Raw genomic sequence first — 14,968 nt, 5'->3', positions numbered from 1 at the left:
GTCCTCCCGATCCTTGACGGTTCTCGGTTTTCCCATATTCCACATAGGGTAAAGTTTGAAAGTCGGAATAATGAACCCGGTGTTTATTAACAGGTTATTAACATGTTAATTAACGGTTCAAAAGCCCAGGGGTCTATCAGCCCGGTTATATATTGTTCAAAAGTCCGGTCGGAGGCTGTAGGCGTAAGATACCGAGTTCAAGGTAGATGGCGAGGTTAATCTCCGTGCCTAAGCCTTGCGCATGCTTTTGTGCGACCCAGATGATGGAGACAAGGATTACAATGAGGATAGGGTAGCAGATTGCGAGCCAGGCAAGATGATAGGACGCGTGGTGATCATCGATTCAATACGACTGTTAATAAACCTCGGCGGCGTTAGAAAATCTTCTTAACAGTTAATAACACAAGAGTTAATAACAGTTATTAATCCCGGTTAGAAACGGCCTGATTCGGGGCGCCTGTTCATAACTCTCTGTTCGAAAACGATTCTTTTTCTAACCATACCCTAATTCCACAACACGAGCTGACTACAAACCCCTTCGGTGAGCTGCAAGGTGCGAGTGAGATGACCAACCTCGAAGTCTGTATGGCTTTAGTGGGTGCTAATACTGTTGTCTTAATGGTGACGAAGCATCTAACGGTCGAGGTAGTTAGAGGCAATCGACCAGCATCGGCTCGCGCCGGGATGTATGGCTGCATGCTGTTCCGCACGCCCTGACTTCTGTGTCATCGACGGAGATGGTGACACGCTCGATGCTGCTCTATTCGACCACGATGTTGAATTGTCAAGCAGCCGGGCTCCATGGACCGCGCAAGAAGTCCCGATCGTCTTCAGGCAGTGCGGTGTCGACGACGAGTTCTGTTGCGATAGGAATAGGCACATGGAGGACGACGAGGAGAAGCGGAAGGAGATGCTCAGCCAGTACTTGAGGTATGCCGCAGTCCTCTTCGACGTCCAGCAGCGTCTCTTCCTCGTCATGATCGCCGTCACGGGCCGCACGTTTCGCATACTTCGCTGGGATCGCTCCTGGGTTGTGATGTCTGAGGCCGTCGACTACGCGACATCCTGTGGTGTACATCCCTCGCCCATCGCTATGTCCCTGAAATGCTCGGGGCGGACCCTACTGCTGTTCGGCTGAGCTCACAGTATGCTCGTTGGAGACGGATGACTACCACCGCCACCGGTCACGGCAGCGACGTTGATGAGAGAACTCGCTTGCTCGGGGACGAAGAGCCCGGTGAGTCGTCCACACTTGGCCACGTTTGCGGCGCGTTCAGAGAGAAACGTGACCGAACATCCTCTGTACCCTCTGTACCAAGGCGAGGTGCCCGACGGGAACGGGAAACGTTACTTTCTTACGTGCCAACCACCCTTTGTCTCGGTACGCGTCAGTCGTGGCACGCGTAGCTACATTGCCTTCGAATATGATCCCATCTCTTCGTCCCCTGGGCAGGAAGGCGCAGACCGATTCGTTTTTCTCAGAGACGTCTGGCGGATGAAAACCGAGGGCATACGGCAGGGAGGCGTCTCCCCGAAAGGCGGCGTTCTGAATACACCTACCCTCCGACAAAGACCCTTCGCCCACAGGCGGGGAGCTGGCTCTCGCCGAGAACGTTGAGGATCATGAGAGGTTCCTAGACATTGCCGGGAAAGCCCTCTTCCCATTGAGTTGAGCTCCGGAGTGCGACAGAACCATTTACGGAGCCATTCGCCATTCTGCCCTTGAATTCTGCTTACACGCTCGTTGCTCGAGCTTCACATATGACACGTTGACGGGGTACTCCATTGTCGCCGCTTCCGCACGTACGACTTGCTCCCCTTGGCTTCTAATTCAGTAGTTGCCACCTAGTCGAAGTAGCGATTACTGTCGCTCCCTGACTGTCTAGATCTAAGCCCTTCCCAACCATCAGTCCACTGCCCGTTCGCTGACCACCTTGATGCTCTTACATTGATTAATCAAATGAGCTCTGAACAATCCTAGATAACGGGATCGCCGCGCTACTGCGTCCCGAGCAGATGTCTCGCTTCTCTCAGCAGAGGATGTAACTGAGCGTCTGCAATCATTCCTCCAGCAGCCGCAAGATTCAGCGACGATGCACAACATCGACTCGCATCTCAAGACTCCAGCAGAGCATCTTCGTGTCCACGTCGAGGACCCACGCCGTGTTTGTGCGCTCCTGTTTCCAAGGACACGGTATCTCCTGATACGCTCGTCAGTCCGTGATTCATTCGTATATGCTTATGAGACGAGCTACCGACTCACCGTTGCCATTCGAGTCCATACGTAATTCAAGGGAGACGGGCGCGTTCGCACGGCTGCGACTGCCCATTTCAGTGCCGAAGATTTCTGTCCCCTCAAGATGACCTCTGGCACGGTCACGTAGCGATTGCCTGCTGTTCAACCTGAATGTATAATAGAACATCGGTCAATCTCAATTTTCACGAATGGTCAGCACCCTGCTTCAAAGCATGCGCACGCAGTGAGAAGCGAAATGGCGTAAACTAGGGCAATATGAGCTGCATGTCGTCAGGTGATATGACGAGATACGTACATTTGGTGCCTATGATGGAAACCGCGACATAAGCTCCGTATGCTGATCGGCGTATTACAATCTTTGTGAAAGATGAGGGCTGGGTGTTGCACACGGGTAGTAAACAGAGATGGACGCACGATGAGGAACAAGGAGACCATGGTCATGCTAGTCGTACGAGCAAAGTCAGTTGTGAGTAACCCATGAGGAGCCTCCTGCAAGGTTCACCTTGTGATCAGCCCTGAATGGTGATGGCAGACTGGTGAGTCGTGAAGCGCAAATCCGAAGGATAGTAAACGACCTGTGGCAACAGTATACAGGGCCAGTACGTCCAAGATTGAATCCGTTCTGAAGATGTAGGTTAGACAGCGAACGGGCCTAGCAAAATTGGAACCTCACCGCTTGCGGCCCCCCCGACTCTGACGTAGAGCAATAATCAAGACAGTGCTCAATATGACGTCCGCACATGCAGCGAGACTCGAAACGCAGGCGGACATCCACTATCATTGGGCAGTGTGAGAACAGGGAAAAGCGTCGCCAATGCTGAAGATTCACTATCAGGGACGACTCTCCAGCAGTATCTGACTTGACTGTACGAATCCTTGAGAGCACGAAAAGATCAGCAGAATATCGGACTAAGGGATTGGACAAGCATACTGCATGACGGCGGACGCTTGTGTGGCGTCAAGGAGTCACATTCACACCATAATTGCTGAAGAAAGTCCTGTCTTACCGACTCCGAATCCTATACATTATACGAACATCCTCATCAGTGATCAATATAACAGAAACTGAAGGTCAATATTGATCTCTTACCGAGCTCGAGAAGCATCAGCACAACCTACCAAGATGTGGCTTCACTGAGTACAATAGGTGCACCTCGATACAATACATGTGTTCACGTACCGCAACAATGACTAACACCTTGTAGTATAGCCTTTTGGCAACTGCAGGAAAACAATGAATTAGAACATGTAGAAATTCGAGAATCGCCCTCGCCGCTCACAAACATACGCTCGGCGAGCGAAAAACCTGCCGCAGACACATGAGTTCTAATAGATATTGATGAATTCCTAGTGTGGGGGTGTCGACACTCACGCTTGAGATGTGACAATGACCAAGCTCTAGAGAAATCACGAGGGAGTATGTCATGTCAAACGCTGCCAAAAATGTAGTGCGTACAGTGGGGACGGAAAGAAGCTGAGAATTTGAATTTCAGAATGAACACTGTTCGCTCGCTATCGGAAGCAAGTGTATTCACCTGGAGAGAACTTGAAGTAGAGATAGAGAACAGAGATAGATGGGGTTGGTGATAATCATTCTCCGAAATTCTTTAACACTCACAGTGGAGTAGAACCGAGGGCTCCAGGATTGAAGTAATTCGTGACTAGGTAGAAGTAGCTGGTGTAGCGGATTATCAGGATATAGAAAATAGCACATATGTGGCATCAGCTCACCACGTGTGACAGCAGAAACCCATGTGTACCGTCTCCAGGAGGCTTATAACGACATATTAGGGCAATTGATAGGCATCAAGCAAGCATGTCTCACATTGTGGCATAGACCTGCAAGAAGAACGATTCTCAACATAACAGGAATTAGGCTACATGTCAAGGGGGTGCGTACCGCGAGTTTGAGTCTCACAGGATCAGACGAGTAGATGGTGGCATAGAGGTATACTTGGTGCAAAGTAACTCCATACATCCTGACGGCAAGTGACGATCAGTTCATGTCGTATATGTTGGACGGTTGGCTCACAGTATCCCAATGAATGTTCCGATCAGTATAGCCCCCAGGGAGCTATCGAGGGAGATATTCAACCGCTCTTGGACTGGTGAAAGCACAGAGGAAGACATTGGAAAAGCAGACGAAGAGGGAGCAGCTGCACATCTTCGTCCGCCCAAGCTTATTGTATCAGATATTGTGGGAGCTATCTTCCAAGAAACCCTGATCGCCATTGATGTGATACGCACGAAGTGGAGCTCTGGCTTAATATCAGTAGGACAGACAGGGCGTACATTCCCGCGAGGACGGCAAATCACCTGTGCAATGCTACGAATTCCGATGTGCACGACCTTCGCTAACATCAGATATCTGTCAAGAAGCAACGGCTCCGCACCCTGTAGCTACATCTTCGGAAATGAAGTACACAGCGTATGACACATGTAGTCAACCCAGCCGTGTGATAGTTTACTGCGCGGAAGTCTGCTCGTGTATTTCTATCAGGGTCTGCTGACCTTCTGAATCTGAGCCGCGAGACGCAAACATGTCAGGCAATATGAGCCAATCACAAGAGGATTCATTTGAGAAGATGCTCATCGTTCTGTCTCAAGTGAGCTCATCAGATAGGAATGCGAACGTGCGCACCTCTTCGAATAGACTGCAGACGGGTAGCTGAAGCTGGCAGGATGATCATGACAGCCCTGGCCTTCAAGATCAGTTGGCGATGCAACTTACAAGGAGAACTGCGTTTGGCAACTGTCGGGGGACTCCTGGCACCGCGCAAAACACGTGCCACTTGCGCGTACACAAGAGACGCCCTTGCAGATACACGAGACGCGAGTCAGTAGCCTTGTACACACATCTCTACACCTCTGTAGCTCTCTGCAATGGATTTCTTTTCGTCTCCGCCTGTGATTCAAGCAATTACAAGGATACATCATCTCCGTCATGGTTCGACAAACGCGCTCCCAGCGTGCTCCTCGAGCCTCTCGATCCCAGCTACCGCGAGCTACTCAGGCCGGCCGTTCGCGACGGGCGCAGGTGGAGGAGCAGCCAGAAGAGTAGCGGGACGCACAGGAGGCGTATGACGAGGACGAAGGAGAGGTTGACAAGGCTCAAGGGGTCAGTTATTCAGCCGTCTTGCATTGACCTTCCCCAGGAACCCTTGTCTCGCTTGCAGGAGATCGACAAGAAGGCCCGCGACCTGGTCCGCCTCGCTTTGTTCAACGAGCAGAGACGGATGCCTCTAAGGAGAGACGAGATATCCAAGAAAGGTGCGTGGCGTACGTCGCGGGCAATTTGACCTTGATTGAGCACATGTAGACAGTGTTGGGATCGGCTTCGCGCACCTTCAGTTCCGTTCTCGCTGCAGCAAACCAGATCCTGCAGAAAACATTCGGAATGGAACTGGTGGAGATGCAAGCGGTGCCACAAAGACATGAGCGAGAAGGACGCAGATCTACTGAAAACTACAGGGGTCAAGAAGAAAGGTGAGTACTCCTCGGGCGAGTTTGCAGACGGGGGTTCTCTGACAACACCACTTCCCCTTCGCTATAAAGCTGCCCCTACCGGTACAAAGACCTATATTCTCCGGTCCTTCCTCGATACTGCGCTCATAGAACAGGCATGCGCGCCCGACGCTGAGATCCGTGAGATCGAGCAAAAGGAGCACGTCGATGAGAACGAGGAGTTTGCCGAGGACGACAACTCCGTCGGTCAACGGTCGACCGGAAGCATCTTCTCATGGCACGCCTCGGACCAGCTTGCGGCAACAGGCATTCTATACGTCGTCCTCGCGCTCATCCTCGTCGAAGGACGCGTGGTCAGCGACGGTATGTATGCGCGCTCCCGTTCCCACGCTTGACCCCTTCTTCACATCGGATTCTCGCTGACGAGCCCCCGGCCGTTGCTTCAGGTGACCTGCGCGCAATGCTCAAACGCCTCCAACTGCCCGCTAGCGCTGCGGTCCCGCTGAACAGCCAAGCGACGAACGGCCAATCGCTCACAATCGACGCGTACCTCGCGCAGCTGACCCGCCAAGGCTACCTCGAGAAGCTACACGTCGGTACTGCCGCTGCAGTGAAGGGCGGGCAGAAGCGCGCCCGCGCGACGCAGGCCCCTACCGGGGGCGATGACCATTTGCATGCATTCGAGTGGCGGTGGGGCGCGCGGGCGCTGACGGAGGTGGGAGAGAGGGGCATCGCGCAGTTCGTTGCGGAGTTCATGGAGAGTCAGCCTGGGCACGGGGAGGAAGAGGACGAGGAGGAAGATGCGGTGGGGGCGGGGAGGGACGAGGGCACGCAGCGGCGGGTGCAGGTGATATTCAAGGGGATCGAGCGGGCTGCTGCTGGGGGGCAGTTGTTAGAGGCGAGGTGAGGTACCTGTCAGAATTGAGGTTGGGTTGATTGCGTTATGCGCAGCGATTTTTAGGTTGTATTGTATCACTGTGTAGTGCTCTAGTGTACGTCGTTTTGTATTTCATTGTGGTATAGTTACGGTCTAGGCAGGGCGTGCTCTGAGCCTCCTTGGACCCGTATGCCACAAATCAGGTACGTGTGCACCGAACTTTACAGTGAGAACATGACCTGATCATAACTATTGGGTCTGGGAACTCCGGTCCTCTTGTCGATCTAGATACTCGCCCTTCATCCGCAAACACATTTCCTTGATGCATGCTATGCATTGTTGTTTTAGTGGAGGACCGACTCCATTATAGTGAGCCTAGACGTGGACTTCGGCTGCTTGGTACTGGTAAGTCACCAGCGACTATTAGTATCTCGATATAGCGCTTAATGTGCCACTGAATCGTCGTTGGGCGCTCGAGGACTTACTCGATATCATCCACCATATCGTCCGGACACTCGTGACTACCGCCATCTGTATGTTCTTTGGGGTTCCGTTGCTCCGCAATTGGTCTCTTTCTACCTCCTTTTCTCATCAGTATCGAGTCGAGTCTGCCTTCCTTCTCATCATCAACCACCGACATGGCAAACTCAGTGGTCCCTTTGGAGAGCGAGGAATTTCTCGATACGCTGCTCCCATTCTCTGCAGGGTCGCCTCCTATACGTGATATTGAGGCGAATGCCTTCGAAAGGCTTCACACTGCAGACCAAATGCGACGTGGTGAAGTCGCCAACCTTCTGGTGAATCTCCAATGTTCTTCTCTCAGCTCAGATCTAACTCGTACAACAGGTTGAAGCCATAAGCACCCACGGACTTCTAGGATCTTTGAAGGTGTCACATTACTCGTCCATGGAATCTTCCCTCCCTTCACAGACGAGCGACGTCAATATCGCGATCTTTCGTAACCACGATTCTTCCAACCACCCACCATCGTCGTTTGACCAACTCGTTCCTATCGAGTTTGGCGAAGATATCCTGGGTGTCGACCCTTTCGACAGCACGGAGTACGAAGACCGCTTTGGCGAACTTGAAGCGGGGCGTAAACAGCTGCTCGACCAGATCACTACTACTGCCGAGCACCTTTTCGCCGCCCAGCATCGCATCGCTCTCTTCATGCTCCTCGTCATTGGCCGCCGATTCCGGCTCATCCGCTGGGACCGCGCTGGAACGATTGTCACGCCATCCGTCGACTACCTCCAACATCCCCATGTCCTTTGCGAGGTCTTGTGGCGCCTAGCCCATCTAGACGACTCTGCGCTCGGATTTGACCCAAGCGCTACTCAGGTTGTACCCGGTGACATTGACTACCTTCGCATGGACATCGCCGCTCTCGGGAAACCCGAAGATGCCGACCCCGAGGAACGACGCCTCAAGGACGACGAGATCACGACTGCTGTGGTTTTCGAGTACGTCCGGACTGCGTTCCGGGACTCTCTCAAGTCCGGCTGGCCCCGCTACAAACTCCAGGTTCCGGACGGCGAGGACACACGCGACTTCCTTGTCGGGAAACCTGCGTTTGTGACAGCTGGACCCCTCGGGCGCGGTACGCGCGGGTACGTCGCTTACGACTGCAAGACCCGACGCTTCGCGTGGCTCAAGGATGTCTGGCGCGCGTCGTACATTATTTCTGACACCGAGGGCGACATTCTTGCGACGCTGAATGAAGCAAACGTCGTCAACGTTCCGACGCTGGTCTGTCATGGCGATATTCGAGATCAGACGACTGTCACAGCGGATCGGTGGGAGCGCCAGTGCGCTCTGTCCTCGTCGTCACGTCCTGCCTCTGCAACGTCTTCTTTCTCGTCCCGCACTCTTTCGATGTCGACCTGTCCGCGTGGGAAGAAGCGTAAATTGGTGGACGCAGCCGGTAAGGATGCATCCACGGCTGTGGCTAGTCCCCGGGCCGCAAACGCAGCAGTCCGCCCTGGTTGCCCTCTGCGGCAGCACAAGCATTACAGAATCGCCGTGGAGGAAGTTTGTATGTCGCTCAAGTGCTTCAAGTGCGGACGGCAGCTTGTATCGCTCATCCGGGACTGTCTTCGTGGTACGTTTCGTCCTTTCCTATCCTGGTAGTCGTGCTGACGCGTGCCTTTGCAGCACACTGTGAGGCGGCCACGAATCCGAAGACGCAGATACTCCATCGTGACATCAGCGGCGGCAACATCCTCATTTATCCCAAAGTGAGGTGTAGGAAGGCCGGCAAGAAACGTTCGTTGGTCTGGACTGGCATCTTGAGTGACTGGGAGTTGTCGAAGCCTGTCGAGGACCAGAACACTCCTTCTCAGATGTCTCAAGCGGGGCGTATGGTACGTTGAATGGGTTTTCCATGTCATAACGACGATTCACGATCTGGATTAGGGCACCTACCAGTTCATGTCCGTCAATCTGCTGTCGGACCTCTCGCGACCCGTTCATATCTCTGACGAACTCGAGTCGTTCTTCCACGTCCTCGTCTACTACTCCGTTCGATACCTGCAGTCGAACTGCGACGAGATTGAGAGCTTCATTCAAGGCTACTTCAACAACTACGCGGGCCCGAAGCGCATGTACGGATGTGGACAGAAGTCAATTGTCATGGAGGCCACCGGGGAGCTTCGGACGCAGATACCATACGGCCCACTGCTATTCTCAAGTCCGATGGACAACCTCATCGCGTTTGTCCTCGAGTGCTTCAGATCCCATTACAAGATCCTGGAGTACGCCTCTCGACAGCGTGTTATGTCTCGTGATTCTGCTCTTTCCCCGGTCCCATATTGGCCCTCTACCGCACCCACTTCGTCTGTATTCCCGCCAGGAGAAGCTGTCGATGACGTCGATGATATCGATGATATCGATGATGTCGATAATGTCGATGTTGACGATGTAGACCTCATCGACTGGGACGCCCCACCAAAGGACGACAGCCCGACAGTTGAAGACGAGGCTCGCGCTGGGAAGATTATGAACCACATTTTCATGCTTAATATCTTTTCCCGAGCTCTCCGGCAGCCTCTCTGGACAAAGGACGACCGGATACCCAGATATCCTCCCGATGCGACAGAAACGGACGCCACGTCTTCTGAGCACAGACCGAGCGTACCCCAATCCTCCATTGAGAATGCGAGCAACAAGCGGCAGCGTACCAGGGAACCCGAACGGTAACCCGGACCGAAGGGTGCGGTTTCACACCGACGGTCACGGCGCAGCGACCGTTGCTGGGCGCGCACTCTGCCTAGTACTCACGAGAGTCAGGTCACAATGCAGCCTTTGGTACCGAAGGTTGATCATTCGTTTGAGAGAGATCTATCCCGACATTTGCGACACCTTTTATCTCTTCACTGGCACGACGTCTCTGCCTGGCATTCGGCCATCTCTGTTTCCTTCCGCGTTGCCATACACTGTTTGACGCCGTTTGAGGTACCTCCACAGCCACTGCTTTTCCTCAATCCACCTTTGACTGCTCGCTTCCTGTCTGTCTTTAGGGTACGTTCGTACATCAACGCAACGCGCTTAGTGAACATCATTTCGTTGTCTTCTCATCTAAAGTTCTCCGCAGTAATGTAGATTAACGCGTGGGTTCGAGGCCCCTCGCACTGACTGAAACAACTCCGCTTGCTGTCTAGCATATCCCAGTAAATTGGGTTCGATCAGTCATGCGGTTTCCCCGGGACCATGCATGATCAGGGCAAGGCGAATAGTGATTGATGCGCCGGCATTGCAAGCACGTTGCCCAACGACGACGCGGCGCTTCGAGAGGTCAGAACCCACTGCGTCACTGCAGTTTAGTAAAATCCTTATCTGCGATTAGGCGCTTGTGAGGGACAGCTCATCGCGATGGGGTCTCCTTATCTCTGAATCTTGGGTCTCCTCTTTCTCGCCATGGTAGCTCGTAGTAGGCAACATATAGGGTTCTGGCCATGACATCTGCGTATTTGACTTGACCTGCCGCCCTACGATGCTAAATCTTGTCGCCTCTCCTGGACGAATACCCGTGGGCTCACTGTCCGTGGTCGTTCTCGAGGATTCTGGAGTTTTGCACGCGCAAGACCTGTCATGATGTGTAGCCTCCGGCAACACTAGTCTGGCCGCCGGAATTATGCTCGTCAAACAGAGGCTGGGTTGATCGGGAAGGGATCGTCCGGGTGCGTTTCTATAGGTTGGATTGGTTCCCATGTCGGTCTTCGTGACGGCTCCATAAACCCTTCTGCGTCTTCGCTTGATAAAACATCCAATTGAGCAATCCGTTATTCTATCGTGTTGGGATTGTAAATGTTGATGCTGCCGGGAGATGACAGCTTGCTTCAGGCAATCATTTATGCTCACAAGAGCAATATGGATCAGCATGGCAAGTAGGGATTTGGGTATGCGAATACGTTGTACTCCACCGCATGACCTTCTTCGTTGGGGTGATCGTTGCGCTTCCTATATGTACAGTGGACCGTATAGCTCTTGTCGCAGCACGACTTGATTCAACCAGTTTATTTTCACACGAATCGTTATCTTCAATCCGGGGCCGTGTCGCCCCCAAGTCAAATGCAAGGGGTTTTGGTCATGCTTGCATCTTTCCGAGAGTATCTGAAAGTTGTATTCTCCAGGGCTTGCATTGACGGTGGTCGAGTCCTATCTCAGATGTGCCGCACTTACGGCGACCCCACTGACCAACCACTACCAGAAGGAGCACATGCTCTAATATACTCGTGACATGTTCCTCTCATTGATAAATGCTTCAAACTCTCTAGTCGCTTTAGCCTGCTCACCAAGGCACAACTCGAGTCATTCCAAATCTGATGCCGCGCGGCCGAGTGAGGTAAGCGTGCATTGGCCGTAACGGGCGAACAGGTTCAACTTTCATTGTTCTCCCCAAATACACTAAATGCAGCCTCGATTGCCAATTATGGATTGCGCAAAGTCACGTTAAAAATCCAACCTTTTCTCTGCATCCACCACTGGCACCATCACCTGCTGCGAGGGTCTGCCTCCGGTACATCCACCACCATGTCTCGGACAGGCCATGTGGAAGAGTCTCCCCGCAAACATGACAGAAGCGAGCTGTCGATCGGGGCAGCTGCTGACCTCCTGCAGCGTCGCATTCAGTTCACCGAGAACATGGCCAACCACACTGTCAAGACGGACTCAGTAATGGAGTTTCTCGATGGCTTTCTTCCACTCAACAACGACATACCAGAACGTCCACATATTCCCAATCCATTTGCGACTCTCAAGAACGCGGATAAGAAGCTTGAAATCGACGTTCAGGACCTGTTCGTGAGTTCTAACCACCGTACCGCTGACTCGACACTGGCATTAACTTCAGATTAGATGCAGGCAGTGACGACTCACAAACTCAGTCCAGGTTTTGTGATGTGCCGTTCCGAAGCTCGACCAGACCCTTTGGACCTGGACACATCGAGACAGAAGGTCGACGCGGCATTTTTTCACACGAAGGACGCGTCAACCGACGGGCGTCCGCATTGGGTCGACCAATGCTTGCCATGCGAGTTCAAGAATCGCAAACGAGGGAATGAGCTGGATCCCTTCGACGACCGCGAGGACTCAAACATTGAATCTTCCGCGCTTTTGCGCAAGAAGTCCCGTGGGCAGATCATCTCATACGCGGACCTCCTCTTCGCTCTCCAACAACGCACCTTCCTCTTCATGCTCCTCATCATTGGTCGCCGATTCCGCCTACTGCGCTGGGATCGTTCTGGGGTCGTCACCACCAAGTCTACTGACTACTTCAAACATCCCGACCTCCTCTGCGACTTTCTCTGGCGATTCTCTCATTCTTCGAGCACCGCGCTCGGATTCGACCCCACCGCCATCCGGCTCCCCCTCCGACCAAATCTGACAAACGAAATGGACGACATCGCCATAGAGTTGGAGAAGGTTGCTGTGGACCACACCAATCGTCCTCTTGATGAGGCACTACCGGACGGCTTCGTTTTCACTTATGTCCTCGAGCTCTTCAAGAACTCCATCGCAATCAAGGAGTGGCCTCGGCACCAACTCTCCATTACAGATGACAACGGAGACAAGCATCACTACCTTGTTGGGAAGCCTACTTTCCGTGCGTCTGGCGCTGTGGGCCGTACTACCAAGGGCTATGTTGCCTATGACGTCCAGGCGAAGCGGCTGGTGTGGCTCAAGGACACCTGGCGCGCATGGTACGAGGACATTGAGAGGGAAGGAGACGTGCTCCTGCGACTGAACAAGGCTGGTGTCAGTAATGTTCCGACTGTCATTTGCCACGGCGATGTCGGTGTCCAGATTACGGAGACCGCCGCATGGTGGGAGCGCAAAAACCTTCCCCCAGTCCCACTCTTCTCTGAATCTGCACCTTCCGCATCTTCGCACCACGACACTACTGCATCGAAATCCAAGTCTCCCAGTACCAACAATGATCCTCCCTTACGCTTATCCCCGAACACCGACAAGAAGCGGAAGCGCGAGCATCTTGCGTCTGATGACGTTCCTCGAGGGCATGCTGATCCCATCTGTCCAGCTCCTCCGCGATGCCGGGCGGACTGCAGCATGCGACACCACAGGCACTACCGCGTAGCCATTGAGGAAGTCTGCTTGGAGCTGAAGAAGTATGTGGAGGCGCAACAGCTCGTCACCGTCGTCCTTGAGTGCATCATTGGTGAGCGCCATATATTCATCACATCAACGCAAGTAAAAACATGTATCTTCTTAGCTCACATGGGTGCTGCTACATCGGAGGATTTGGATGTCAACGTGCTACATCGTGACATTGTCGACAGCAACATAATGATATATCCGAGGGTACGCGTCAGGGAGGACGGAGGTCTCGCGTTGGTATGGACAGGAATGCTCATAGACTGGGACTTGTCCAAGCCTATCATGGGCCCTAATGAACGGTCCCTAGCTCGGCAGCCAATATGCACGGTATGTCATGCTTTCCACACTGCGAAAACCGTCCCTTATACTAAGTATGCTTGATCATAGGCCAACTGGCAGTTCACGTCCGTGAACCTGCTCATGAACAGCCGTCAGCCTGTACGAAGCTGCGACGACCTCGAGTCCTTCCTTCTCATTCTGGTCTACTATGCCATGCGTTATCTCCCGTCCGACGTCACTGACGATCGCGAAGTCGCTCTCTTCATCGACGAGACTTTCGACTGCTTTGGCGTGAATAAGCAGAGGATAGTTGCCGGTCGCCGCAAGCTCGCGCTAGTGGTTGGCCTTGGACAACTCACGTATATCTCCCCCTTGACCGGAACAGTAGTTCCGATCTCGTTTTCCAACCCTCCTCTTGATTGGCTTATTTCCTCCTTGCTTACCTGGTTCAAAGGGTACTATGAAGCAAAGAAGCTCGCTGGGGCCTCTCGGAAGCTCAATAACTGTGCAGGTACCCCAACCCCTCCACCCCGCAAGATTACGAAGCATAGTCATCCCTCCAACGCTCCCAAAGGCGACACCGCTTGCCAAGACGATCCTCAATCTGCTGATCTCTCACAGAATCCTGACTCAGAGCACGAGGACCCAGAGGACGTGCTCGAGAAGAAAACTCCGAACCATTGGGACATGCTAACGTACTTCACCGAGGCGCTCGGGCGTCCCGATTGGAATTCCTGGCAGCAGGCCGTGCCAGACCGGGTGTTGTCTTCGGGTTACAGCTCGAAGCATACTTTAGTTCACGTTGTACTTCCAGACGGCGTTGCTCCTGGCTCTCAAGCTCTCTCCACGAAGTGGCTTGGCTGATGTACTCCACCTGCCGGTTCCTTGGACTCCTCACCGTTCCGTCTCTTACTACTACGCTATTTGTTATTCATTCATTCCTTACAATCGGTCATTAATAAATACCCGTCGCTCCTTACGCCTTTCTTTGTCTTTATGTACGCGAAATATCATAAATTAGCTGTGCATACCAAGAGGCATTGTATGACGTGAAGCAATGTAGTGTTGCCGCCAATTCGAGTTGGGCTTGACGGCTGGCTTGACTTGGCTCGAAAATCACGCAGCTTGGCCCCGGCTGGGCGGATCAAGCTGACGTGGATACCGCTCCAGCTCGCAATAAGCTGGAGCCAAGCGGAATGGTCGGAGACTGCCCAGCTGGCTGGTCGTGATGACACCATTTCGTGATGGATTGCCGGTAATGAAAAGACCTACCCACGAAGCGCTCGACATCTGATACTGAACGCTCCATATCGCTATTCATCTTACCCCCTCCTCACATCGCGTTATCCCCTTCCTCGCCATAGCAAGAGCCAACCATATCTACTCATACTTTGCAATGTATCTATAGCCAGATTATGTGTTTTCGTAGACAGGTTCACGCGTTTTTGAGCCATCCACCTGACAAACTCCCATCC

At 53.0% G+C, this 14,968-nt stretch overlaps 4 protein-coding genes across 4 annotated transcripts; all 4 read left to right on the top strand.

The window, feature by feature from the left end:
• Positions 1-564: 564 nt before the first annotated feature.
• On the top strand, positions 565-1,138 carry DICSQDRAFT_172061 (uncharacterized protein; the record flags this gene model as incomplete). Its single annotated transcript, XM_007367785.1, has 2 exons — positions 565-594; positions 650-1,138. 2 exons carry the CDS (start codon positions 565-567, stop codon positions 1,136-1,138), a joined length of 519 nt encoding a protein of 172 aa, XP_007367847.1.
• A 4,553-nt stretch (positions 1,139-5,691) lies between these two features.
• Positions 5,692-6,629, top strand: DICSQDRAFT_172060 (uncharacterized protein; the record flags this gene model as incomplete). Its single annotated transcript, XM_007367784.1, has 3 exons — positions 5,692-5,743; positions 5,813-6,085; positions 6,169-6,629. 3 exons carry the CDS (start codon positions 5,692-5,694, stop codon positions 6,627-6,629), a joined length of 786 nt encoding a protein of 261 aa, XP_007367846.1.
• Positions 6,630-7,237: 608 nt separating this feature from the next.
• Positions 7,238-9,797, top strand: DICSQDRAFT_172059 (uncharacterized protein; the record flags this gene model as incomplete). Its single annotated transcript, XM_007367783.1, has 4 exons — positions 7,238-7,396; positions 7,446-8,700; positions 8,754-8,962; positions 9,015-9,797. 4 exons carry the CDS (start codon positions 7,238-7,240, stop codon positions 9,795-9,797), a joined length of 2,406 nt encoding a protein of 801 aa, XP_007367845.1.
• A 2,199-nt stretch (positions 9,798-11,996) lies between these two features.
• DICSQDRAFT_65070 (uncharacterized protein) lies at positions 11,997-13,715 on the top strand (the record flags this gene model as incomplete). The annotated part of the gene is made up of 4 exons (XM_007367782.1): positions 11,997-12,896; positions 13,071-13,275; positions 13,330-13,541; positions 13,602-13,715. Coding segments are annotated over 4 exons (1,431 nt in total), but the record flags the coding sequence as incomplete, so codon positions are not given.
• Between the last annotated feature and the right edge of the window lie 1,253 nt (positions 13,716-14,968).

Source organism: Dichomitus squalens (assembly GCF_000275845.1).
Source record: "Dichomitus squalens LYAD-421 SS1 unplaced genomic scaffold DICSQscaffold_28, whole genome shotgun sequence".
NCBI classification, from domain to species: domain Eukaryota; kingdom Fungi; phylum Basidiomycota; class Agaricomycetes; order Polyporales; family Polyporaceae; genus Dichomitus; species Dichomitus squalens.
Note: the sequence above shows the minus strand (reverse complement) of the source record. Positions and strands in the feature narration are given on the sequence as shown.